At 39.4% G+C, this 27,859-nt stretch overlaps 1 protein-coding gene across 2 annotated transcripts in view; it reads left to right on the top strand.

Moving 5' to 3' along the window:
• Positions 1 to 25,197, top strand: part of LOC135497983 (FMRFamide-like neuropeptides 7) — a 154,737-nt gene extending 129,540 nt beyond the window's left edge. For both annotated transcript variants that reach the window (XM_064788086.1, XM_064788087.1), the window contains 3 exons: positions 12,299 to 12,440; positions 20,102 to 20,251; positions 20,805 to 25,197. In XM_064788086.1, the coding sequence (XP_064644156.1) occupies positions 12,299 to 12,440; positions 20,102 to 20,251; positions 20,805 to 20,946 (434 nt within the window). In that variant the 3' untranslated portion in view covers positions 20,947 to 25,197. The remainder of the gene's footprint in view (positions 1 to 12,298; positions 12,441 to 20,101; positions 20,252 to 20,804) is intronic.
• The last annotated feature ends 2,662 nt before the right edge of the window (positions 25,198 to 27,859 follow it).

Here is a 27,859-nt window from a genome sequence, read left to right on the forward strand (position 1 = left end):
GGCTAGCTGAACCGCAGGTGAGAGTTTTTCATATTAGTAGTGTGCATTGTTGTGGGCATGAAGTACTCCTGATGACAAGGTCTTTGGGAATCCCCGTTATATGGTGCGCTGTATGCGCCGTAAATCACAAGCACCTTGTAGTTTGAAATAAACTTATACTCCAGACGGGCCGCGAAGTAAGTTTTTGTGATTGCTTAAAATAGACTCCGATGTGCAGTCGCATATGGTTGGTTCAGTCAGTTGGCCGCGGCCCCATTTCCGCGTAATTCTCTCTGCGCTATGACGTCACTGCATATCATTACGAGCTCATTATCGCGTACATTTAGGCGTGAAAAATATGAAGTCGGAAATCGATCCTAAACTTGCCAAAATCTTTCTGAATGACATCTAAACGGAACATATTATTCTAGATGAAACATTAATTAGTAGTTTCATTAAGAAAAAAGTGTAAAAAGTCCTTAGGTTTGCTGTTTACGTGACTTTGAACAGCGGTCGTCGCCCGAAAATTTGCAATTTGTTCACGTAATTTTGTTGAATAAATGCACCTAACTCATCAAAAACATCGCGCGTGCTCAGAAGTAATGACTGATATTTATTGTTATATGTATCTTTGACTGAATAACACGATAGTAAAAATGATTATTTCTGCCGCACGGCTAGAAAATACGTTTAAGTTGCCTCTGATTTTTGTCAGAAAATGTTGCAGCCGGATTTAGGTTCCGACCACACCCGAAGTTGAGCCGAAGAGGCCCGAACACTAGGATCGCCACCATCGCTACAAAACGTGTTCTAGAATACTGATTATGAAAACTTGTCCAATAGCCCATCCTGCCGTCCCATCCCTCCTTTCATGAGACCACCATTGCCCAAATTTAATGACAAAATGATGCAAAGAAGAAACTTAACATTAAAGATAACTAATCCTCTCTTCTGCACCTTGAAACTCTTTAACAGTGAAACGCTAACATTGAAACAAGAACACCAATAACAAACAGACAGTCAATTGTTGAAGGGTGTAAAACACAATGCCAAATTCAAATTCTTGCAAGTGGTGCTGTTGAACTTTTCAAGTGGAAGGAATCAAACTTATTTTCATTCGTGACGTTATTTGCTAATGATTGTTTACACCATTCAACAGCTTGACATGTTCATCAAACCCGATTGACTGGAGAAGTGAAAGTATTAGCTGAAAGATAAAGCAGATTTTTCCTGAATGACAACAGCCTGGATGTACAATTACAACAGTCAAATTGATGACAAACTTCAAGTTAAACCAATCACAATCTTGCAGGAAGATGTCCTGTAATAGGTTAAGTTTACACCTTTAACACTGGCATTGGTCATGCTGCTCAAATTACATACTTTATCAGCTTTTTGGTATTATCTTTTACTGATACAGGAACTCTAAAAATGAGATGATGGCAAGTTCTGTGCGCGATGTCTGGCACAAAATAACTCTTGTGGGGGTACTGATGAGGCTATTCCCGGCTTTATAAGCATCATTGATGGCTTGGAAGCCCGTTCAGACCCAGGCCAGGGTCAGGGAAAATAAACTATCCATCCAAAGGTCGTCCAAAATTACCAGACAATACCTATTATTGAGCCATGTCACCTAGTAGGCCCTGGTGTTTTGGACCGTGAAGATCCACATTGTAATGTGTATATGATTTCTTTTCCTGAACTATGGCAGCCTTTTACAGGCAAATCTGGCAAAAAAGTGCCTAAACATAGGCAACTAAAATTACCAAACAAACAAAAGATATATCATTATGAGAAAGTTTATTTTCACAGAGGATATACAGAGAAATTTCTGAAGAATCAGCCGGATTGCCCAACAGTAGTAGTAGACATCTCAGTCACCTGGATCTTTTCGGAAGTGAAGCATCATGGCTCATGCTTTACTGTTTGAGCACATCCACACAAATCGATAGTATTCCTGGTCAATATCAATGACAATATGGTGGAACACATGACATACCTCCAGTCTCATAACATAACAATAACATAACACTCACTCAGTCACTGTCGCTCTGACATTTCTGACGACTATTCTACCAGTAGCTTTATCAAAAGGCTCAAAATCATCTGGTCATTTGGCCACAAGTTGTAGAAATTATTGTCAGACTAAGCATATTCATCAACAGAACTCAAACAGGCTACCATCATGCCATTCTCACTTTTAACCACAATTTTTTTGAGACACGCTGTGCATTAAAATATTTTTACAATATCGCGTCGTGCACGCAATTGCCGCGAAAAACGGCTTGATTAACATCACGTGATCCAAAACGTCATAAATATTAATGAGATTTCTTCGAAAAATCACCAAATTAAGTGCCAAAAAAGAAATATTTAGGAAACCGGGTGCTCAAATGTTTTAAAAGATATGAATTCATTTAGGATTGGTCAACCACTTCGCAAAAAATCAATTTACCAAATATCGCCGCAAAGCTGGAAAATATCTTTGAGTGAGGTATGTTCAGCGAAGATTGCGAAAATATCATATTTCGAAAAATTGATCAAACTCGGTTGATTTTGCTTGGAATTTGATGAAATAAACACCAATTTTTTCTTTCAATAACTAACAATTTCGCCATCTTTGATCAATCGCTCTCCCCGAACAGTCGTGCATGCTACAGAGGTTTTAGTCTCTGCCACAAATATGGCGCGAATTAGTATCAAATTTTTACCGATAGGTGACAGTAGCAGCGCAACGCAGAGAGAAACGCTCTTTTGGCGCTGCGAACGGGGGCACGGCCAACTGACTGGGTTAGGTTCGAGCTGCAAGGTGATTGTCCTAGAACATTTTCGTAGACCAGAATTCAGTTCGTCATCGACTTATATTTGAAGGAGGCATATACCGTAACGTACATCAATCCGGGCATCAATCACACTTGAAAGCAGCCTCGTAATGTGTTCCGTTAGGGAAGGAACCACGGTGGTGTCGAAGATAACATGCATGCAAAGTTTATCAACACCAAGAAAAAAAGAGGGAAGAGTCGATCGGAATGGCATGAATGGCGCTCCAGAGGATTAAAATCTGACCGATGAAATGTGCAGATAACTGGTAGTTCTTGCCTCCGATTTATGATTTATGTTGTTATTTGTATAATATAATTATCATTAAATATCATGCGCGTATTTACTGGTGGCTTTGTGATTTTTCCGAGGATTTCCGCGGAATCCGCGAGGATTTCCGCGGAATCCGCGTTTTATAACAGCCGGCGAAAGAACAGGTGTTCAATGAGAAACGGTTCCAGAGATGCTGATATGACACAAATGCACTGTGCGTGTGGTGTAGAAGAAAAAATATTAACCTTATCATAAAGCGAGGTTGACAATATCAATTCAGGCTGTCTTTTAATTACTTTGTGTCGAGCAGTTTCATTGGCCACCCATTTATGAGTGTGCGTCTGGCAGATTTCCCGCACTATTGGTTCGGCGGTGAAAGGAGGAGGCTTTAGGACTGACATTCCCTGCCGGTTAGTCGGCATGCAAGGCCCGTGGTCCCATAGAACATCCATTACTCCATAATGTGTCTCCGGGTCTCAACTCGGCCGATGTGGAATTGGTTAAAAAAAGCTTATCTAAATATTCTAATAAAATTTTTTGGCGAATCTCCTCCCCGCTCTTTCGCTACGGTCACCTGACAAACGGTATCTGTGATATAGGGGAAACACTGACAGATGATACACCGGTCTTCGCACCGATTATGTGGAGATGAGTCACTTTCAAATGTCTTTTAGATATTGTTACTGAAGTTTCAAAAATAAAAACACATGCGTCTAGGGACCCCCCCCCCCCCTGAAATTGAAGTTTGATTAAAATCATTTTGAATATTTATATCGTTCTTTCTCTCTGATCAGCTGGATATTTTATGACAATATCATAATAATTATAATAATTTTATTGCTCTTAATGTATACAGAGATACTTTAGCAAAATAAGAACAAATACGAATTACAATACAAACATAGATAAATAATACTTTTGATTCATTTGCGTTTTCCCCGGCCATTGTCAGTCAGAAAAGCGTCATCCGAATCGGATTCATTGATCCGAGATCTTCTCCTTTGAGCCAATCCTTTTCGTTATTTTTTTGTATGTTAATTCATTTTATCGTTCATACTAGTATGATGCTGCTGGTAATTGTTTCCATCAGATACATACGCGTTAGAAATAGTGGGGCTTCACAGAAAAGCTGCGCGCTTATAAATATCGCCCTGTAAAATGTATAAGCAGGCTTTTAACCAACTGGTTAGTTCACTTTGTGTGGATAAATGTACACCAACATGGCAGATAGCTTAAAGCTGACGGGTCAACAATACATTCCCGAGTAAGGCCGAAGCCGAGCTCTCGGGAATGTTCGTGATGTGCATTTGGATCTTCTACTGGATATACCCTGTACCTCCAGTGCACGAATCGAAAGCGCAGCATTCTCTGCAGACACCGTAGGGCGCACATCGAGTGAGAGCGTCCAGAGTTCGCAGTGTATGAAATATTCGGAAGAAAAAGTCTGAACTCGATTCTCTCACACTGTTTCGGTCAGGCTTTCATTTAAAACATGGCAATGCAAAGATAAATTGACAGTCACCACCAACACATCACTTCAATTTCTTTGGTAAATCCTCAAGTGGGTTTCGCAATACATTCTAACGTTTTTAATTCGGCAATTTTGTGGCCGTAACTTATTTATTCAAATTTTATATTTCAATGTCAATATCAGTGAAATCTCAAATTCGAGATCTCAAATTAAATGCATTATGAAAACTTTAAGAATTGTGAGACCAACCTGATGAGACACTGAAGAAATGAGAGTGATACGCTGGCGTTAATTAGTTTTAAAGATACAAATAATTTGGTCGATTTATCACACGATCATTCCCGAGAGCTCGGCTTCGGCTTTACTCCATCCATGCCTTTACTCCATCCATGCATAACAGGCATAACCCACTGGCATAACTAGTGGCTTTCAATATACTCCGCCTGTTGATATTTCAGACCCCTTGTGAAATACCCTTCTGACGGATTATGGCGGTAGAAAAAAAGCGCCCAATCAGAGCGCAGCAATCAAACCCTGCATGAACCTCGGTTTTTAGTCTCATTCGAAGGACTGTGAAGAGCCAGGAATTTCAGTTTCTTGAAAGCCACGTCGGTTCATCCAGAAATGCAATCTTGGTTCCTCTCCGGGATCGAACCCAGGCCCTATTGCGTGGTAGCCATGCAGTGTAACCACTAGGCCATGAAGCCCCATAATGCCGTTATACCAAGTATGCTTCCCCGCTGCTTCTGGAATTATACAACACATGTATGGGTGTGTGAAGAAGTTTGAACAGCCGATCTTCCCAATAGACTCTATTGCTTTTTCTTTTTTTGTGGGGTTTGTATATGACGAATGAGTAAAAAAGCCTGATCTCGGGAATGTTTTTTGACCGGTCAGATTTTAACATGCACACCAAAATTTAAGTGTTAGACTGACACGATAATGTCAGCTCAAGCTAAATAGAGTCATTTTTTGAGAATTTTTTTTTCTCGTGCAGATTTTCTTTTTAACAAATGTTGATAAATTTTGTAAAATTGTAATTGAATGAAATGAAAAAGCACTGCAGTTTGGATATTTCTCACCTCTTCTTATGTTTATATTTGCACATTGTGCAGAAATGATCTTAGGCCGATATGGTGAATACTGTTGACAGGACATCGATTTCAAAAAGGAAAATAAAATAGTGTGGCGTCCAAACCCAAAGTGACATCAAACACTACTTAATAGGAAGAGCAATATTGTTATCTTCAAAATTTAATAAAAACATCAAATCCATATTATCTGTCCATGTTGCCCATTCGTATATTGTAATATTGGCCTACACTGCTCGTAAAGGAGGCACCGCCATTCTGCTAAAAGATATAATAACTGCAGCCACTGTAATCGGCGTAATAAACCATATCTAAATTGGTTTCATGTGATCTTCTGCGTTGACTACCTGCCTGGCATTTCATTTTACATGTCGTTAGCCTCATAGCATAACTCATATTCATTTTGAAGGTTTTGAGAAAAATTAAAGACCCATTTTTTTAGACAACACTTTTGAATTTTTATTCGAACTTTAACAAAAACTTATAACAGATGTCTCAACATTTTTAAAACCATTAAATAAGTAAACAATGCTTGAAGAACACAGAAAAGTGACATAGACATATGACATTTGGCCAAATATGACTTAGGCAATTATGCTATGAGGCTAACGATGTGATGTTCAAACCGGTGTTTTTTTCCAAACGGTATGATTCATGACCCTCAAATTGTCACTGAATATGGCAAATTAAAAATGTGACTGGAATTTTTTTAAATTATTGCACAGCCATCAAAGTTTTAGTGCAAGTCCAACCCCCCGCTTTCCGAAAAAATGTGGGGAAATATTTTATCACATGCCAAGACGTCATCGAGGTTTTGCGAAAACCTCTCTCAAAATCAAATCTGATATAAATTGTGGCAGAAAATCATACCAACCCCTATCTTTTGATAATCTTTCGGTTGTACACCGTTAAAACCGATTTCAGACTCGCCTCAACTTTATTCGAGTGTTTCTGTGCTTTGTCAAGCATGCCACCAAGCCGTGTGATATTTTCCCGGATCACATGGACGGATCACACGGGTGAACTATGTGACGCGGTGGACAGTCTCTGTGACTCGGTGGACAGTCTCTGTGATGACACGCGTCATTGCTGAGGTCTTGAGAACCGAGGTCGGGGGTACGTCATTGTCGCCGTTGAATTTTCGTCATGTCCGTTAATGCTATGTCCGCATCGCTCTCTGGAGACGAACTATTGGTCGGATTTCTTTGCTTTGGTTTTGGATTAAAATATTTCAGTAACCTTGGCCATCACATGATTAGTTTGTATGAATTTGCCAACCTTAAAAAGTGCATTGGATTAAAACATTTTCCGCTCTGTACCCCTTATTTCCTGACTAATTTTGGTCAAATTGAAATTCTAAGGTGTAGAAACTGTTTCTTGTTGCATTCAGGCACAACCACACCTTGCATTTGGTACAGGTGTCATGTGTCTTGGCATCAGTGCAATGCTTGCAACGTTGTCTCTCGTCTGACCAGATTGGCAAGTGATCAACCCCCTCATTCCTTCCTCACGTCAGGCTCATTTGGCCTCCGTATAACCCTCCTCTTCTTAGCAGGAGCGAGGGGAAGGAGGAAAGTGGTGGTCGGCGACGACTTTTCTAGCCAGCCTTTTTGGTTAAAAGGCAATATTTGTCATTTTTGGCCAAAAATCTCTAATGACCTGAATGCGTCAAAGACGCAAGTTTTGAGCTAACGATGTCAAAACACGCCGATGTCGAAAGCCAACAGTGGGGGAATTCCAACGTAATGACGTAACAAAAGACAGCGATAAATATGACGTGGAGTTGTGAAGGGGCTTTCTCCGGGTTTGCACTATTAAGTGCAATCTAGTTACGATTATTGCATCGCAGATTGCATCCTAGCTCGTGCGGTTATTATTTCAAACTTTCCTGCATATCTTTCGTTTAAAACATTAGTTTTTAATTTGATTTTAACTGTCGGGGACATTCATTTTAATTTCATGACTTTATTTTTGTACGCAGCTACATATAAATGCTATATAAAGCTATATGCACGCCGCTATATTAGTTGCCATGTACTTTGTTCATGTTGTCAGTAAATAAAATGTTCCTGGTGCAGAAGAAATCGATTTCGGACATGAACTGTCACCATGTCTTACAACCCGACAGCAATGAATCACGGGAGCAGAAGCATAATGGCACGGCAATGAGTTCCGATTCTCGGAATGACTTCCGCTTCATGTTGTGTGTCGCCTTTACTTTGCATAATGTATATGTTGGAAGTAGGTAATAATACACAGAGAAATGAGACGGTTTTTTTCTGGTAGTTCGTTAGAATATGATGCAGCAGATACAATGAGCTATCATAGTAGCAATGGGATCCTGTTGAGTTACATGTTTTATGATTTATTTAGTGTGGGGAGGAATGACTTTATGGCGACATCTACTACTATCGCAATTCAACACAAAAAAATAAGCGACGTAATATTCTGATCATTTGCAGGAGTCATACTTCGTCGAGAGCAGGATGTATAGTTGGTGGCGATAAAGTAAGGCGAGAACGGAATCAAACGTTTGCATATGTTTACATTAATTGAATAAAACAGGGAAATAGTGGAATCGATCGTTTTGAATTATTTTCCATTAGTTTCTTCATATCAGTTATCGGGATCAGTTTTTTTGGACTGAAGCTCCTGCCGGTTAAGGTGTATAATACTTATAATCTATCGTTCGGGAATGACATTTATTTGCTTGGCTGCATCCTGTTGTCAATTATCCTGTAAATACTTGGCCTAGTTTCTGGATGACTGATTTATGCGACAACTACGGTGTGCTCGACTTGTTTCACGACCTCCATCTAAGACTAATTATTTATTAGGACGATAGTCACCATGAATGGCTTTGTCTACTGTAGTAACTGGGTTGATGTGGTGATTCTGCTTAGTTGTGGGGGCTTTGTGGTTTTCATCGGTATTTCATCTGTATTTTTAAAAGGACAAATGCACACTTGTTTTGTACAAAGACATTGCCCTTATGAATATGTAAGCCAATCATTAATAAGGCAGTTGACCGTTTTCGACAAATTGTGTGTTTTGATTAATAACGTGAAACGACCGTATCGTATTCATAAATTTGCCTGTTATCGGGGTAAAGGACCCTTGGTATTATTAAGGGCAATATATATTATCCAGCTGTCCGCTGCCCAGTCACCTCCTGTTCTACATTAATGGTTTCCATCAACAAATTGCACAAAAAAAGGATTTTTTTTTAAATGACTGAATTATCACACTTTTCCGATGTTGACTCCGATTTGATCGGAGTTAGCTCTCCATGCGTCGATCCTTTCCATGTGGACAATGCACTAGTAAGGCGTTTCCTGGAACCATGGATCTACCCTGTGACGACTTGGGGCAGATATAGATTTTTCCGATGTCACGCTGATGGCGCTCGATCATATCCCGCTACTGCGACGATAATGCAAAGGACCTTTTGTGTTTATACACGCTATAGCCGAATTAACACTCCGAATGCGACCATCTGCGTTATTTTCTATTGCTGATTTTCGCGCCAGTGGTGCGGAAAATAACAGCACAAAGGGGCATGCCAATGGTCGCTCGTTGGAGTATCAAAGCTGACGGTTCAAATGTACATTCCCTAGTAAGGCCGAAGTCGAGCTCTGTGGGTGCACGTCGAGTGAAAGCGTCCTGAGATCAGTGTACTAAATACTCGGAAAAAAGGTCTGAACTCGATTCAATCACTGGCCTCCGTATTGTATCGGATAGGCTTTCATTTAAAACATGGTAATGCAAAGATAAATTGAACAAACTAAGTTTATCTTTAAAAACAACCAAGGCCAACATATCACTCTAATTTCTTCGATTTATTATCAAGTTGGTTTCGAAATATATTCTAAAATGTTTGGTTTGCAAATGTTGATGCTTTAATCAATTTATTCAAACTGATATTTCAATATAAATCTCAAGAGGTATTTTGACCAACCTGATAATAACCTGAAGCAATTGGAGTGATATGCTGGCGTTTGTTGTTTTCATAGATAGTTCGGTCAATTCATCTTTGTATTACCTGGTTTAAATGAAAGCCTAACGATACAGTGAGGAGGCAAGTGGTTTAATCGCGGTCAGACTTTTTAGTCCGAGTATTTGATATACTGATCCATGGACGCAGTAGAAGATCTCAATTCACATCACGAATATTTCCGAGAGCTCGGGCTCGGCCTTATTCGGGAAAGTGTACTTGACCCGTCATCATTAACTCGGTATAACGCAACACATATATCAGGTGAAATCTTAAAACGTTGAAAGAAAACGGTTCCTTCTTCTGCTGGCTAACAATCAAATCATGATCAGTGTATGTTGTAATGACGGCATGAAGTCAACACTTGGCAACTGAATCACTTGGTCACGAAATAGAACGGAAAATGCAATCACGTGCGGCTTTGTATTATTCATTGGTGAAGCAAAGAACGGACCGGACTTCTTGACGTTAGCAAGCGACTTGAAAGTGATTGACGACGCGTATATGTGACCACATCTTGTTTGATCTGCACATCTGCTGAACGCAAATCATGAAAGTCTGGACAGGCGTTTTCCCTTCCATTCGACTGATAACGTCTTTCGAAAGACAAAACAATTGTAACTGAAAGTCGGTGCGGTAAAAACTGTGGCTGGATATGGCGTACAGTTTAGTTCTGACTCCCGACAAACACACAACTCTTCATTTAGGCTACTTATGAGGCAATCATACTGACATGTAAACGTGGCACACATCTTAGAAGACAAGATGCTGCCTGCAGTTCATAAACGTTCCAGAGGTTTTTTAACCACTTGTGCCAGAGTTGATTGCCAATACATCAACATGAAAACAAAGTTTTTTGAGTTGGAAATGTCTGCTAAAAACAAAGACATTTTAATATACTGAGTTCTTTATGGATATGCACCTCTGATAATTATAAAGTCTCACATTTTCGAAGTGTTTCTTCTTCGTCTTCAGGCGTAGGAATGGCACTCCTAGTGTGTATGAAACTATATGTACAAGTATGCGATCCTTTGAATGTCAGAACTCAAATCACGATAGAACGAGAAGCCAACGGAAAACTCCCATTCCTAGATGTGAGCGTCCAAAGAGAGAACGGAACCATCCTCACCAAAGTGTTCTGTAAACCAAACGTACACCAACGAATACGTCCACTACAACTCCAAGCACTCTCGACAAATGAGAAGTGGAATCATCGCAACCCTATAACCCGTATAGCCCTGAACATCTGCTCACCAGTAAACTTGCAGGAGATTTGAACTTGATAAAATTCACATTCACAGCCTTAAACGGATACCCTGAGGACTTGGTCGAAAGAACAATAAAGACCATCACCAACCACAACAATAACCGGATCAAGGAACATTCCCAGAGCATACCGAACCCTAATATAGAACAATAGAACTCTAATCACATACTTGTATATATAGTTTCATACACACTTAAAAAAGATACCAATCAAGAAGTTTTTCCGCGACCAATATGGAGTCATGGCAAAGACAACTTCCCAACAACTCAGCAAAGCCGAGATACGTTATACAAAAGCTTCCAATCTCGCGTTACTATTATGCGCTGCCGCGAGGCAACAACATCATTCCCAGGGGACTAAAGATGAAAACGCCAGTCCAGTCAGAAGCAGCGAAAAGAATAACTCTCCAAGCCTCACAGAGCCTACTCAGCGAACGTATCCAACACCATCGCAAGATCAAAGCCACCGCAGCTACTGAAAAAGAATGCCACCACACCAATTTACGACCACTGGTGAGCACCGAAACACTACACACCGTCGAAAAGATCAACACCACCGCCAGAAGTTAGACTGCAACCTCAAGGAAACTCATAAGAAGAAATTCGGCAAACTCAAAGACCACCCCAAGAGCAGCCCCACCAGAACAACCCCCCAATCAGCCACACGACAACCACCTAAAAACGGTAGTCGTACACAGCACAGCTCAACTCATGCTATCAGTTCTATCTAAGGAATTAAAATGCGTTACCGCCCCTTGTCACCTAAACAAGGACACATTCAGAGCCAACATTGAAAGCGGACTACAGTGCCTAGCCCCAGCAGGGGAGATCGACTACCTTCGACACCAGATCGCAGAAGTTCTAGAAAAAGCGAAGCCCAAGCAACCCAACCACAGCCCAGGGGAAAAACAGCAATCAAGCAACTAATGTCCAACAAAGACATCTCAATCGTCCCAGCGGACAAGGGGCAAGCTACGGTCATCCTTGACACATTAACGTGCCACGGCATAGTAGACAAGATGAATGGCACTCCTACACACTAGAAGTGCCATTCCTACGCCAGAAGACGAAGAAGAAATAAACACTTCGAAAATTTGCAGACTTTATAACTATTTGAAGTGTATATGCGTAAAGAACTCAGCTCACTCTTTCACACTTCAAAAACTGCCAAGCAAGTTTTTCGAATATTGTTCATGTGCTCATTGGAATTTCAATTTTGATTTACGAAGTTTGGGTCAATATGCACACATATTCAGTTATTTTCCAGATTTTGAGTCCACAGCTAAACTGGATAGGTACAGTGTTTTTTTCTTCAAATCACATTCAAAGTAAATGCATCAGTACCAGAAGTCAGATTTCAATTTTTTATGTCGAAGAGGATCAACTTTGTTTCTAATTTTTCAGAAGAAGCACTTCAAGATGATCCTACGATGGCGTCCACGGAAGATTTAGAAGATAGCCTGGAACCATATTACAACGATTATGGTAATGGCGACTTAGATAAACGGGGGTCCATGTTCAGGTTCGGAAGGGGAGCACTATTTAGGTAAGATACAAACCACCCGGCGTGGCGTTGTCACCCGAATGCAGCACCTCGTGAACATGGAAGCAAAACATAGGTTCTTACATATAAGTCACCCGCATGATTTTTACGGCTTCTGTTTTTTGCCGCACTTGTCTAATACTTTACAAAGGAGTTTTTCCTAAAATAATAATTTGAATTTTTTCGACCAAAGCGATCTGTCAGTGTTTTACACGTGACTAAGGATGATCTAATCTCCAAGCCTCGCAATTGGTAATGGTAACTTAGTGATACTAACACTGTATACTCACTCTGCCCAAGATTGGTTAGCTAGTATGGCGCAACAATAAGCACAATCACGACGTTGATCTAGTGCTTCGCGTGACGTCTCTTGTTTTGCTTGACGCTGTTTTCTGCTATAAACTGTTGCCACTACATGACTGCAAAAATACTTGTGCGTGACGTTAATCATCTTTAAAATTATATTGTAATATAACACTTCTACAGGATATATTGCATTTGAAAATCAACCAAATATTCGAATTACGTTTCAACTGATCACACAATATCTTTGTTTAAAGAAATAATGGCCATAAATCCATCATATGTAGGCGCAATCCATTGCGGTATTCGGTAATCGTGAACAAAAGTGTGTGAATGGTACTAAGCGTGCTTTTGGTCCTCTCAATGGGAGATTGATGATGACCACTCTTGGTTCGGCATACCAGTTATGACGTCACGACAGGAGCTAAAATGAATTGCGAATTCCGTGATTTTGGCAGTGACATTATCTATTGTATAAATTATCATTATCATTATATCAAGTTATAAAAAGTAGAAAATGGCAGTTCATCTTTAAAGGAGTACGCTGCCGTCTAAAGCTAGAACAGCATTGTCGAAATTTATATCCAGTACGTACTTAAGACAATTTAAAATTTTCATATTCAAATATAGGCATTTAAAGTATTTTTCTTCAAAAACTTTTTTCTACTGACATTTACGGAAACATCACTAAGCAAAATTCATTCAGATTCTCTTATTAACAGTTGAAACATCGTATTGCCTGGCGGGAATTGAATGTTCACGCCACGATATCCCGCCGTTGTACTGGCATGACTCGTCACCTTAAAGGCCATATATCCAGAAGTATTAGGGTAGCAGGAAGGGTTGGGCGTTTGTGGTTTCTGAGTCTGAGGGGGTTGGTGTCTGTTGACTGTGCTTTAAGAGAGACTAGGCATGGCACCAGTCTCTCTTAAAGCACAGTCAACAGGCATTTGGTCTCAGTATTTGGGTTTTGATTGCCATGACTGTACCCCTGTAAAAGTCAGAGGAGGAGAAGTTTGGAATGATGAAAGCATTGAAGAAGAAGAAATGTTATTATATATTGAGGAAAGCAAAATTTATTATGAGACTAGAAGGCAGTGTCCTGACTTGATTATTTTGAAAATGGCAGTCTGAACACATTAAAAGGTGGAACATGGCATTTTATCGACTTTGAAGTGTTCCGCAGTTAAAGGGAGACTATAGGCAGCAGCTAGGTAGGCAAGATAAAGTCATACAAATTTGCCAATAGGGGTCAGTCATATCTCTAGGCATGGCGCCAGTCTCTCTTAAAGCACAGTCAACAGGCATTTGGTCTTAGTATTTAGGTACAGAATCAAGGCAGAATCAAGGCAGCTCAGAGAGCAATGATTGAACGATGCTGTGGACAAGTCCAAGGATATTGCATCAGTCACGACCAACTTCTCATCAGAAAGCGTCACCACCAGCATATTCAATGTTCAGTTCCAACCTGTACCAGTCCAATGCACGCCTGTCATGGTCAGCAGTGGTCAGCTTAGCGCGATATGGAACATTCTTCCGAAACTCAAGCGAGGGAAGTGTGTTCATTAGCCTATCTCGCGCACTGCTCCTTCTTGTCAAACATCGTAGTGAAACCTTGGTACAGTGGGGCGTCCTCGAGGATTGCAGCTGGTCGGACAGACGTGAGGTGGAATGTGGGCGGCTGCACTTCTTCGTTGATGTGCGATGGCAGATAGCACAGTTGTTGCGTTGCATGACAGCTGAAAGTGAATGTGATATCATAGAACTGAGGCGTTTGCAATGAGACTATAGGTGAAGTAGAAGCAAGGAGTGAAATGGGCCATCTTCCAGTGACTAATATACAGAGTAAGGGCACTGGGTGTTGTTAGATTCAGCATTGAATGTATTCCTCGTACAAGCGTGAATAGTGTGGACATACAGTGAGAGGTGAGAGACCCCTATTGACTACTTCTTGTAACTTTATCTTGGATATTATATTAGTGTTGAACTTCTAGCCATGGATTATGAAGAAATTGAAGTTGTAGGCATGGAATATGAAAAATTATTCAATGTTGAAAGACATTATTCCATGAGGCTTTGCCGTGATCGCAAAGGACGCGACGCGATTGGTTCACATGCTAATGAGGTATGATAATGATAATTACCTCTATAATGCTACTTGGATAGCGACTGTGTCGTTGATTGCAACAGTGGTCTATGTCAATGTGTGCCTGTAATGTCAATGAAGTATGATGAGGTGATGACGATAGTGCAATTGACTAGGTGGCGCATTTTAGAATCAGCAGTGAGCACTGTGTGTAACATGGTGGAGGCAGCGGAGATAATAACTGTGTCGAAAGTATTGTTATAGGGCCTTCCCTAGGCCCATGGGGTTAAATTTACAATCCACGATTGAAAAGACGTAGTTTGATCGCATTCAACTATAAATCCATTGAACAGTTGTGTTCCTTGGCTTTAGTCAACCGATGACCTTTTGTTGGGCCATGATCGGGGATTGTAAACTGTAAATGTATTATGGACTGGGTCTGGGAGACGGGGGAAACACAAGTGAAATAGACCAAAACAAGTGATTTTGGGCCTTTGGTTTAGACGCATACCCCACATGCGCCATGCGGGATTAGGCCTATGCGGGATTATACGGTTCATGTGAACTTGTTGACATCTACATGATCTAGTGCCGTTATTGGTCATGGTACATGGTAGGCCTAATCATCATGGCAATATGTTTCAGGAAAAGCTCGGAGTAAAATGAACTGCCGATGAATAATGATGTTGTTCATGTTTACCATGTTTACTATACATAGCCATAGGGTATGCACTGGCCAGTGCACTTTCTGCACGTCGTCATGGTCATGTACGTACGTGATACCTTGCATATTTTGTTTTTTGAATGCGCATGCTTTTTGGGCAAAATCACTTGTACCAACACTAATGAATAATGTCTTCTTATCCCTATGACTCCATACACAGTGAGGGCATTGTCCCATTCTCATCAAATGGTAACTTATTGTACGTATTAGGGTGGAAGTTGGGGAGCAGATACCTACCGCTGCACGCCTGTCATAATCAGCAGTGATGAGCTTAGCGCGATATGGAACATTCTTCAGAAACTCAAGCGAGGGAAGTCTGCTCATTAGCATATCTCGCGCACTGCTCCTTATTGTCAAACATCGTAGTGAAATCGTAATGGAAAACGTCTGGCTTTGCGCCAGACGTTGAGACTAATAAGTGAAGAACTAGTAGGTAAAGAACTTCTACTTGCGCGAGACTGCTCTGATAAAATTATCATTGCAGAGACTACGGTGACGTACACATATATTTTTTACAATCAAAAATGCCCTCAAAAGACGACATGGAATGATTATTTTATTGATATTTCCTACTATATACCTTCCAATTATCACTTTATACAAATAGATCGGCGTTAGGTCGCATGCTTTTCTTTCCTGGTGACACTATAAAGCAAAATAGTTGCAACCCCGTAAATGCGCTATAAGTCCAATAATAAGTGACGGTGACCCGTTATAAATGTTTTGCCAGCTTCGCTTTTTTGCCGCTACGCGGCGCGTTGGGCCCTTGCGTCAAGGTTTGAAAACATGCTTGATACTCATGAAATATGTTGAGGGTTAAAAAAACAAGATCCCAGACATTAAAAAATTCTAATAATAAAGTCATTATTTAGTTATTTCAATTTTCAGTTTTAAACTATTTGAATTTGATGCATTGAAAGATGTATCCCTAGAGTTGTATCCCTAAAGTTGAGATGCGAACTCGTAGAATAGAAATATGAGCTCCGTGAATTGAGGAGTTTAGATTATAATATTGTCAATGTTGGTTTACAATGTTTGGCCCATGAACTTTTTTCCCAAGTTTTTAAATATTTTTAAAGAATTTATTTATCAAAACACTACGTGTGTAAGTTTCCAAGTATGTTAAGTGGGAATATAAGAACAAATTGCCCCATTCTCGTTTGAAATAAGATAAGGATGTTGGAGCCATAAATGTAGGTTGTTTACGCAAGTATATGTATATCTGCAGCTAACTACAGCTAAACATATGGTAGCCCTATAATTGGTCCCCCCCCCCCCCCCCCTCACACACGCGCACGCACTCTGTGCAGTCTACAAAGGCGAATATAGGCCTACTGGAAGCAGGGTTTGCTCTCTCTGCAGAGTATACTGACACCCAAAGCTCCGAGTTCGCAAGGATTGGAATTGGGCTAAATGTGTCTTAAGTGTGAATAATAATTATGGCCTGTATATCTGTAGTTTCGGATCAGTGGACGCATGTAAAGTATCCAGACATCATTTCTATCTTCCAATTTCCACAATTAAATGATATGAACCTTAAGTATTTGGTAAATGCAACTCCAACATTTACATTCGATACGGTGAAAAATATGTCATGTCTAGAAAGATTACTCCACCGACATTTAATTTATAATTGTGCCACAACATGGAGTGTTTAATTACTCCAGGGTAAAGATTGGCAACTAACAAGACTAATACGATGAAGTTGCTGATGATCCCAAAGATAACAAAAATGGATGAAATCACAATTGTTAGAGCAGCAGATGTGTGTTGTTAGTGCACTTGAAATGACCGACAACAAACTGGTACTCATACACACAGAAACTGATTCTCCAAATAAATGGTATTCAGACATACGTTGATTATATCACTTATCGAGAAATATGATATAGGAATCAAAATGACTTGTCATACCATGGTTCTATGAAACACAGGAGTCTGATCATGATTGAGTAATTAACCTAAAGATGAATAAAATCAGAAAGAAAGTACACCACTTTTTGTCGATCAACTTAATATTTGCTGAAACTATAGTTTTCTATTATATTACCGTGTCTTCTCTAGTCATGGTATTCTAACCATAAAGCTATTATTGTAATTGGTTAATCAAATTGTTTCATACCAACAATTATACACTTGATACCAAGTATAAAGCCAAGTAAGTCGGCCAGAATAATAACATATCACACTCAGAGAATAAGTTTACAACATGCCAACTGAAACCCACAGCCAACCACTATGAACAGCAAAATCCTTGTTGTAGCGATATTGACAAAGTCGATTAACCTATGATTATGATTCGTCATTAAAATGCGATTTTATAGTGCACATGCATTTTTTTAATGTTATTATTACTTAATGGAGTTATTGCAAATGAAGATGAAACCGTAAAACATATTCATAACTGAATAAATGGAAATTTAGTGTGATACAGCAACTAAACCTACTAATCCTACTCGTCACACATGTTTGTCAGCTATTCAGACTAAACGATGTAAACTCTTGGAATTTAAGAGTTGTGTAGGCCCTATGTATGTCAGGCAGTATTCTTAAACAAGGTGTGGTCATATATAAGCTTCCCTAAATGCCCACTTTTAAAATGCTGATGCTTGCACGTCTACCCAAATGCAGTATTTGCAGTGCAAACACACACTCTCGGCCAAAACATTATGTTGCTTTATTATTAACTTAAACTACATGTAATTGGTATGGACAGAAAACAGTCCATGGAAACTTTTCGCACTGCATCAGCCTTCAATTCAGATAGTACTTATAATGCGCTAATAACCATTGGACGGCTTATTGTGCGTGTCTTAGTTACTGATCGAGTGGCAGGCTTTGATCTTAGTTAGTCCAACACAAAGCGAGACCAAATTTAAGTGATTTCAACTAAAGACATTTCGTTTTGAAAGTTAATAATTTGTTTTAATAGCATTCCGCGAAGATGACGTCACTGCAGCTGCTGCCCTCTATTTCCCCATCGCTGAATTACAGGCAATGTCGGACAAACATGCGGTTTCGTAATGGATTCAGGCTTTCTAACTAGGGCAGTTAGATTCAATCTGGCACATGTCCGAGTGTTGGAAATACTACATAATTGTTCTGAATATTTCTCTCTCTGACTCTATGGTATCATTCATGCTAAAAACAATGCAGTGTCAAAGATAATTGACTCTGAAATAAGCTCAAATGCGTAGAAATAAGTGTCGATGTCCGACTGTCACGTGACTAAAGCGTCATCAATATCTTATGCAAATGACCTTGTGAACTATAAATAGTAACTTCGCGGGATGCTATTATGGTATGACATTTTTTTCCAGAACATGGCAGACGTCTGTTTTTTGACGCTAAGACCTTTGCCCCTTGAAAGGTTGATTTAAATCTCAGATATAGGTCATTTCACAATATTTCGGCACAAAAGTTTGGTCAGTTCTGATATATCGAGTTAACGTATCAGGGGTAAACTGTATTTCAAACAATTTTAACTGCTTTCTACTTACTCTTTAAGCAAAATTCTGCCGTTCACTAAAAGCCGATATCAAGCATTGTTTAATAGGCCTACAATTTGGATTTCTTTATCTTGTGATGCATGCATGCAATTTTTGAGAAGAAACACAACGTGATCTCAGTATTCAAGCAGTGTAAAACATATAATTGCTATCACAACACTAAGATCATCCACCCATGAAGCAAGCGACCCATTTCTATAACCAAGGCCTTGATAAGGGGCTCAATAAATATTCGTAAATTAAAGCTGATCCCCACTCTGGTATGAAAACTAGTCAAAAATGAAAAGTTTACTTTAAAATCAATTTAACAGCCCCGGCCTATGGTTCAGAGATAAAAAATACTACCAGCTGAAATGTATTCATTGACATCTTTACTTTTCAAAGTCGCTGGGCGATATAAAGTATTTTAAAGCGGCTTCTGCTAAATGTCTTTTAATGTTGATACAATGCCACTTAAAATCGTCAAATCCCATTTAATTCTCAAATTATGTTTTGTTTTATAAATCGCCCTATATACCATGCTAGCAAATGATTAACACTAACATATCCAACAAACAGAATTAATATTCCTCGAGAAATAGCGCTGTAATACATGTACTTTGAAATGTGTTATTTCGTATCAACTTTGAAATTTAAGTTTAAGAATAAAGTCAGTTAAATGTAGGGGATTTTTTGGTGGTAATATCATCGAGAATGATCTCAACATCATGATGAGTATACTGACCGATATGCGGATGACTATATGTCACAAAATATGTCTTTGAATATCACCTATCAACACTGAAAATGTATGCCTGAAGGACCAAAAATTATAGCCCAGCAGTGTCTCATGATAACCCAATTAGGGAGGGCGGCCGATCCATTGAACTGCTCTTTCTCAACTGTAAAGCTAAGCTTGGTATATTGATGGAAGACAGGAATTAATCCGGAAAAAGGTCATGGGGTAGAAACGTAATGTGTAAGATCTTAGGAAAGTTCATACGAATCACCCTGAATAAACCAATGGTCCTGACGGACTTATAATGTCATCTCTCCTTCACAGATTCGGCAAACGAGGAAAGGGATTTCGGTACGGAAAGAGAGGGGGTTCTATCTTCCGATTCGGCAAACGGGGTGGTTCTTTATTCCGCTTTGGTAAACGCCAGGACAACAGCGATATGAATACAGAAGAGAAACGCAAGTCTATGTTCAGGTAGGAAGAAAAGAAATTATTGGCTTATTGAGTCCACAAAAATAAAGCGTTATAATGGATACCATCAATGGGATATGATACCAAAAAATGCATTAAGATGACTTTTTAACTGTTTCGAACATCTTTACAGTGGAAAAAAAACCCCGAAATATTCCAGTTCGCAGCATCTATATGGTATCCAGATTGACGCGTCAATGGTGGTCCGTGCGTGGCATACCCATATGTTTGAATACTCATACTGACTATCCTTCCAATTCATTTCCTTTTGCCTTCCTACCTCATCATCCGGAGGCATTTCAGATATCACAGTTACAGGGCAGTTTATGTGCACATGTGCACGAGCTTCGTCAGCATTTCAAGCACAACATAAATCAGTTTGATATGGCCCTGTTTTAATCAACACAATGTAGTATTGAATTGAGAGGTATGTTGCATTAAGCATTAATAGTAGCAACTAGCTCTTATCTCATTGCTGTAAAGAATTATCCTGAACTCAGCTCTATATGTTCTCCGAAAGACATCAAACTGATTGTTTTGTGTTTGGCTTGTCTAGGTACGGGCGAGGAGATATGATAGACGGGGAAAAACGAAAGAGTATGTTCCGATACGGGAAGCGATTCACACGGGATACCACCAAGAGGCAAAAGGTACATACGCCATTTAGATTCGGCCGAGAAGAAGACGAGGAGGTGTAATCTAAATGTAACAGTGTGGTTATTGACACGGATAGGCGTGGTTTGTAGCTGATTGCGAATTGTCATGTTGGACACTGAAGTCTGAGGAGGACGTGTGACTTATGCCTTAACGCGCAGTAAAGGGTGGTGTGATCCCCCCCCCCCCCCAGTTAAAGTGAAAAATATTTCCTGCAATGCATCTAACCTGCTAAAATTCAAACAGCGTAGTCCAATACCGATGATTCATTCTGCAAGTCTGCTCTTGTTACAACTTATTACGAATTGGGATGCCTGATTTCGGTTCCGATGCACAAATTCATTCACACACATTTGTAGACAGTTATTGACTTTAACCCTCCGTTACAGATTGGAATTATATACAACATATCTGGACGAGTCATATATCATGATCATCGTGGGCCAGGTTTGGATAATTGCCAACATGAATGGCACTTTGTAAAGTCGTCATGATAAGTATATAAAAAGATTTGTCTCACAGATTGTCGTCGGCATACAAACTGTTCTTCTGTTCATTTTATACAACACAGTCGATTGAATCTATTGTTTTCAATCTACCTGTCTGCGGTAAAACAGTATTCTTTTTTTTTAATTTGTGAAATCAATGGTTTAGAAAAACCCTCCCTAAATCACAGTTTTCCTCTTGCAAAGATGCAATCTGAAACTTCTAATTCTTCTAAGAGCTTTTTTTGTTAATGATGCTCAAAACAGTGAGCTAGATTGTGCCTTATATACAGGTGAGTTGGTGGGAAGCATATTATTTTCATAAAAGAACAGAAATATGTAGTGGTTATGAATCATTTTCTTAGCTTGCATCCATCTCCTTGATGACAATGGGTCCATATGCATTGATATATCATACTGTTCACCCAAAACATTTGCTAAAGCTTGTTTTTTCCCTTTTTATTTTGTCGAAAACAAAAAAAATCATCAAAGTCTTAAATTTGACTCGCCTTCATCTAAAAAAAACATGTTTAAGTAGGTTCTCTTGTGTCATTATATGACTGTTCACATGTTTAAAGCTGTGAACTTGCCAATATGAAGTAACGATTCAAGGGATGTCTATATGAACAGTAGCACTAAGGTGAATGTATTCCAAAAGATATAAAATGCATCAAACAACTTTGGAGTCTAATTACTTGAAGTCTCATACCCTTTTTATAAATATTACATTTGTCAGAAAATTCCAACCTTTTCTGTGCATTCCCAATTGAAAGTTATGGTCATGATATTACAGTTACGCTAGTTTTTGCCATTGATTAGACAGTGTAAAGAAGAGCGAGCGCCCATTTTACTCGGATGCTGGCTTCGAAATGAAAAAGCTACCGCTAATCCGACGGCCAACTGTAGGGCAGTACATAGTAAATTTGAAGAAAAACACCTTATCATAGGCTTTCTTTTCAATGACAAGTAAGCTTTCTTCTGATAGTTGAAGACATTTTTCTTTTCTAAAAAAAAAAGTTATTTGTACTGCTGTGGACAATGTCAAAGTGATCCAAGTTCTGCAGAAAATTTATACGAAACACTTCACACTAAATAGCAAAATGAGTAGCAAAATAACAAACAAGTGGGTATGTGTGACTATAATTAGCCAAACTCATATACTATGAGATTTAACTTTAGTTCAGGAACGTACAGAAAGGAAAATACTTTCGTCGTAAATGTCGTATGTCGCCAAATTCGTTAAATCTATAAGGAATTTATCATCATTGGTTGCCTAATACATCATTTTTTTCATTTTGATAAACGCCTTTAAATACTGCATTTTTTTGTCTTTTTATTCATTTGTGAGGTGCAAATAAGCAGATATAGGAATTCAATGGACCCACGTGAAATTGGGTGATTTAACTTCAGCAGGTGTTCAATTTTCTATTCACAAAGAAACTTACCTTCTGATGGTAACATCCGGTATGTTGTTCAAACGACGACGCCTTCTCAGTTATCAATTTTGCATTCATTCATTTTTGGACTGCCATTTCATCCCAAACAAAGTATTTTGCGGACATGAATGAATTCGTTATATGCATTTTGATTCTTATTGTTATTGGACTTTTAAGACAAAAAAATATTGACCAGGGATTGGCACACAGTCACGTATTCAAGCAGACTCCTAGAGTCAACTACAGTGGCGTATTCCAAGAATACCAACAAATTATAGAAATGCTACGTATCAACCTAGTAAATGCTAGCAAACGATATGATGAGTCCAGTAGATCATTACTATTGTCGCAAAAGCATGTGCGACATTAATTCCTCAAGTCAATCGCAATGGTGAGTTGTCACAGGTCCTTATTTATTGCTATTACGCGCAGTTCACCTTATTGTATCGGGGAAGTTTGCCATGGTGTCATTCTATGGATGCACCTTAACATTTTCAAAAATAATCGAGATAAAGCTAATCTCTTCGGATCCATTACATGGCTACTCACCGATACAATGTAATGGAAAATGGAATAGGAGACTAATGCAATGTGAAGATACGTGTATTGAATCCATGCAAAATATCCGATTGACATTCAGTGTTTACTTCACTGTCAGTGCCTCAATGTGCATGTTACCTCACTGCAGCATTCGCCGTCATCTAACAAGCAGCCGGGTGAAGGAGTTACAATAATATCAATGCTCAGTCTTTACATCGCGTACCCAGATGCATCACCTACCACACCTGTTAACATGGTTGGTTTGTAAGATCGAGCAAGAATGGTATCACGTTTGCGTTGAAACAATTAAAAAATGTTTATGCATATAATTTCTTTTGGAAACACAATTAATCAACTTTTCCTCAATACGCTAAGCATATTTCTGTAAAATGATGTAATCTGACAGCGGGGAATAGCATGTCCATTATAAAATTTAATATTGGAGAGCGTAATGTAATTGAATGTTCATCTTGAAACTTCGAATTCAGGAACAGTTAATTCTTTGCCATTTCAACTTCTCCCGTGAGTGACAATCTTCCATAATATGATACCAATGATATAAATTCTGCAATAATTCGCATCCTAAAGGATTGACGAAAGTATTTTTTTACATTTGCATGACTGAATTTGATTTTGGCATTCTGATAAATAACTTTTTAAGCATGCAATTTACCCATAGCCTGCTATATTCGTGTATGTCCAGTCCTACCAGAAAGTAAATGGCCACCGTTTTTTTTTAAATATCACAGAGATGAAATAAGATATTTGAATGCGGTTTTCAGCAGAGTATGGTATCTTTAGTTGGTCATATATCTGTTCTACTTGGATGCACCTAATTCCTTCATTATGTAACAATCATTTCAAAAAAGGTCCAAAAATTACTTTTTTTATTGCATGTGCCTTTTCAAAAATTCATATGAGCCCAAGAACTATGCTTTATGGCCATCATTTTTTGGCACTTGCAACTTCATAGAGTGTGTTCGATAGTCATGACAAATGCACATTTTTGCTTTAAGGATTTTGATGTAATTTCTTTAATCTCTTCCATAACCTTTGATAAAGACCTCCAATCCTTCGTGTATCAGCTGAGTTGGCCATAAAGACCCTCATCGATGACTGACTGCATTGCTGACTATGAGGGGTGTTCTCAAAGGTCACCAACTGTCTGAAAAAAAACAATCACCTGTAGCGAGCTGAAACTAATCTTCAAAATGAAAGAATTTAGCAGGAATTTTCTAGTAAAGAAAGCAAAAAAAACCTTGTTGCATTATAGTTCACCCATACATTGTGAAAAAGAACGAAAATGAAATGAAATAAAAAGTCACTTTTTGGAGATTTTAAAAATGTATGTTACATAATGAAGAGACAGGATTAGCTGGGTCCAAATACAACAGATATTTGACCAACTAGATATACCATTCTCTGCTGAAAACTGCATTCAATTATCTTATTCTATCTCTGTGATATAAAAAAAACCTATGGACATTTACTTTCTGCTTTACAGACACACTGGCGAACAACCCATTGCTCGCCGCCGTGTCCGAATACTGTGTAGCTCTATGTATATTCGATGCAGTGGCTTTAAAAAAAACAAGAAAGAGTTGGAATAACGGTGCGATTTTATAGATGAACCTATTTATTATGTATACTAGTTCACCCGTTGGAGAAAAAAATGACATTAAACTAGCAATTATGGCTTCAATCACTTTTAACAACAGAATGACAGTAAAGTAGCGGATCTTCTGTTGCTCCATCTACAAGTGTCCTGTATGTATCGAAATATGTGAATGGAAAATAAAATTCTTTAATTTGTTATAGTTTATGATGTACACGATCAATGTTTTTTTGCATTATTTGGATTTTTGATGTGTTTGTCCAATGTATGCTTTCTGTATCCGATCTAAATCAGAGCCTACATGCTCTGTCAAGAGGTGTGACAGGGATATAGCAAGCATGTATTGGACCAGTTCGCACACACTTAAAATTAATCGTTTTTGAGCTTGTTTTATTCAGCCAACACAAAATGCACCCTGGGGCTTTTTGGAGAACTGGCAAACCCACTATATAAAGATTATTGAGTTTGTGAAATGGTGCATATTGTGTTGGTTGAGTATTCGAAATTTTTCAAAAGCTCCAAAAAAGTATTTCAAGAGTATAGACGCAGGAAGTAAGGTTTTACTTGACTCACTCGACATTAAGCGACGAAATAAACAAAAAAAGCGACCGTTATTTCCAACGGCGACAGAGTTTTGAAAGGATTTTTTGACTCCGCCACGGCTGTACAATTCTTCTAATAATTTTTGGTCGTACATAGACTGCAGATTTACACGAACCAACGCTGATGCACTTGCCACTGTCTGTCAAGCCTAATACTCTAAAAACTCAGTTGTAAGGTCAAATCTAATGTAAGAAGACGATGGACGAGCTGGTCAGGTAAACCCGCAAAGCCGTTATGCGAACCAAGGCATCTTCTGGGATCGTTTTGCTGCCTTTATTATTTCGGAGCGATAACCTTGTTCTGCCCATGAAACGTTCACACCAACCATCAGAGGCCTGGAAGTGGTGGCGAATCGGCCGCAATTTATCCCGCCTCCTACGGAAATTGCTCCTCCTACCTTTTACGATTGGCCTAAGATTTCAATGCAGTGATTTTCCACTGGACTGGTAAAGTACACAAAAGAAATCAACCGGAAGTGTTGTGTCATTTCCCATATGATGATGCAATGCTTTAGATGTCATAACTATGGGTAAGCAGACGACATGTATTCAACAAAATCAACTTTAGTTAAACAATAAAACATCTGCCCCGACACTAGCTACTTCATTAGACGTACGTAAATCTCTGCCTGAACTTTAATGCAATGCGTACAATCACACTGATGCTGCCTTTCTCAGCATAAATTTCAAGAACATCCGAGGATAGAGATTAACATTTTCCAGTGCTATTACGGCGGCCTTAAAAATTAAGAACAGATCAACACACTGACTTCTGTGCAATGCATTGTCTTCCTCGCGTACCTATGCAGTAATGACTAATAATCCAATTGATAATCACTTTTTTGCTCCACGAATATCAGTTATTGGTATATTCCTCATCAGCGCTCAAGTCCGACAAGTCAACGAACAGTCCATTATGGTCATCCTCTTGGTCTTAAGGATCTGCTATTGTACGTTACGCTCTTCAATTAGGACCTCAAATCCTCGAAGCGCTCTGTCAGGTAGCAAATCAGCCCAGGCGCGTTGGTCACAGTTTTCATTATTTTCAGTGTTCTCCTTCTTCCATCTCGTCCATCGTCTTCTTACTTTAGATTTGAACGAGTACATTACGTCGATATCTAAGGGTTGTGCGAGTGGTGTACAACCCGCTGGTACAAATGGAAGAATGCCTCCGTGGTTTGTCACTGCCATGCCGAACCCCTCCGTCCTGTCCACCCGGATCTGTCAGCCAAAAGGATAAAATTGTCATTCCTCGTGCCTTGATCAACGTGTGCTTCGAATATTTCTGTGGTTCAATGAAGGATTGTTTCCAAACGTACCAACCCGGTCTGAGAAGACGTGACAATGACGTTGCCTGGAATGTCCATTCCATCACGAGCCTGGAGATGGCCACCAAATCCTCTCTTTGGGAAGGTAATGTGTTCCTTTAGTTCATCTCCTGATGATGAGACACATAAAGTAATAGTACATCCCAATTTCACATCTCGAGATGCGTACATCGATGTTCATTTCACCCTTGGTTTTGCAGGTGTACGAGGAAGGGGAATCAAACAACACAAACGTTTGATCGATACTGAAAAATTCCTCTGGCGTAATATCAAATTGAACAATCAAGTCCGTAAGGTAAACCCGCAAAGCCGTTATGCGAACCAAGGCATCTTCTGGAATCGTTTTGCTGTTTGTTTGTTTTGTTCGGAACGATAGCCTTTTTCTGCCAATGAAGCGTTCACACCAACCATCAGAGGCCTGGAAGTGGACGCGAATCGACCGCGATTCAATCAAGTTATCTTGTGTTAGTCAATCCAACCATGCATGCAAAACTTGAGCTGTGTTCTCACTGGGCCTTTAAAACGTCTTGAAAACGTTTTAAGTCTTTGAAACGGTTTAGGGTGCCACACTAGAGGGTCCTTAAAACGTTTTGAAACCGTTTTAACGAGAACGGTTCATGGATGCGCTTTCAAGTCGTCTTGAAACCGTTTCAGCTAAAACGGTTCTGTGGCGTTTTGAATGTGGTGCTATCAATGCGTTGTACGCATGCGCATTAGTGATTTTTACTTTACTTCCGTTCTGAAGCCTGGATGCTGCATGTGTCTCACATTTCATTTATTTTGTGCTTGCTTCGCTTAAAATGGCTGGGAGAGGTAATGTGTGGGCCAGGATTGAAGTTCTTGCCCTCCTGGGCCTGTGGAGGGACGAGGACGTAGAGGGGCAGATGCAAAACGTTCATAGAAATACTCCTATTTACGCCAGGCTGGCTGAGCTCATGTCTGATCAGGGGT

The sequence above is a fragment of the Lineus longissimus genome, chromosome 13 (assembly GCF_910592395.1).
Source record: "Lineus longissimus chromosome 13, tnLinLong1.2, whole genome shotgun sequence".
Lineage (NCBI taxonomy): Eukaryota > Metazoa > Nemertea > Pilidiophora > Heteronemertea > Lineidae > Lineus > Lineus longissimus.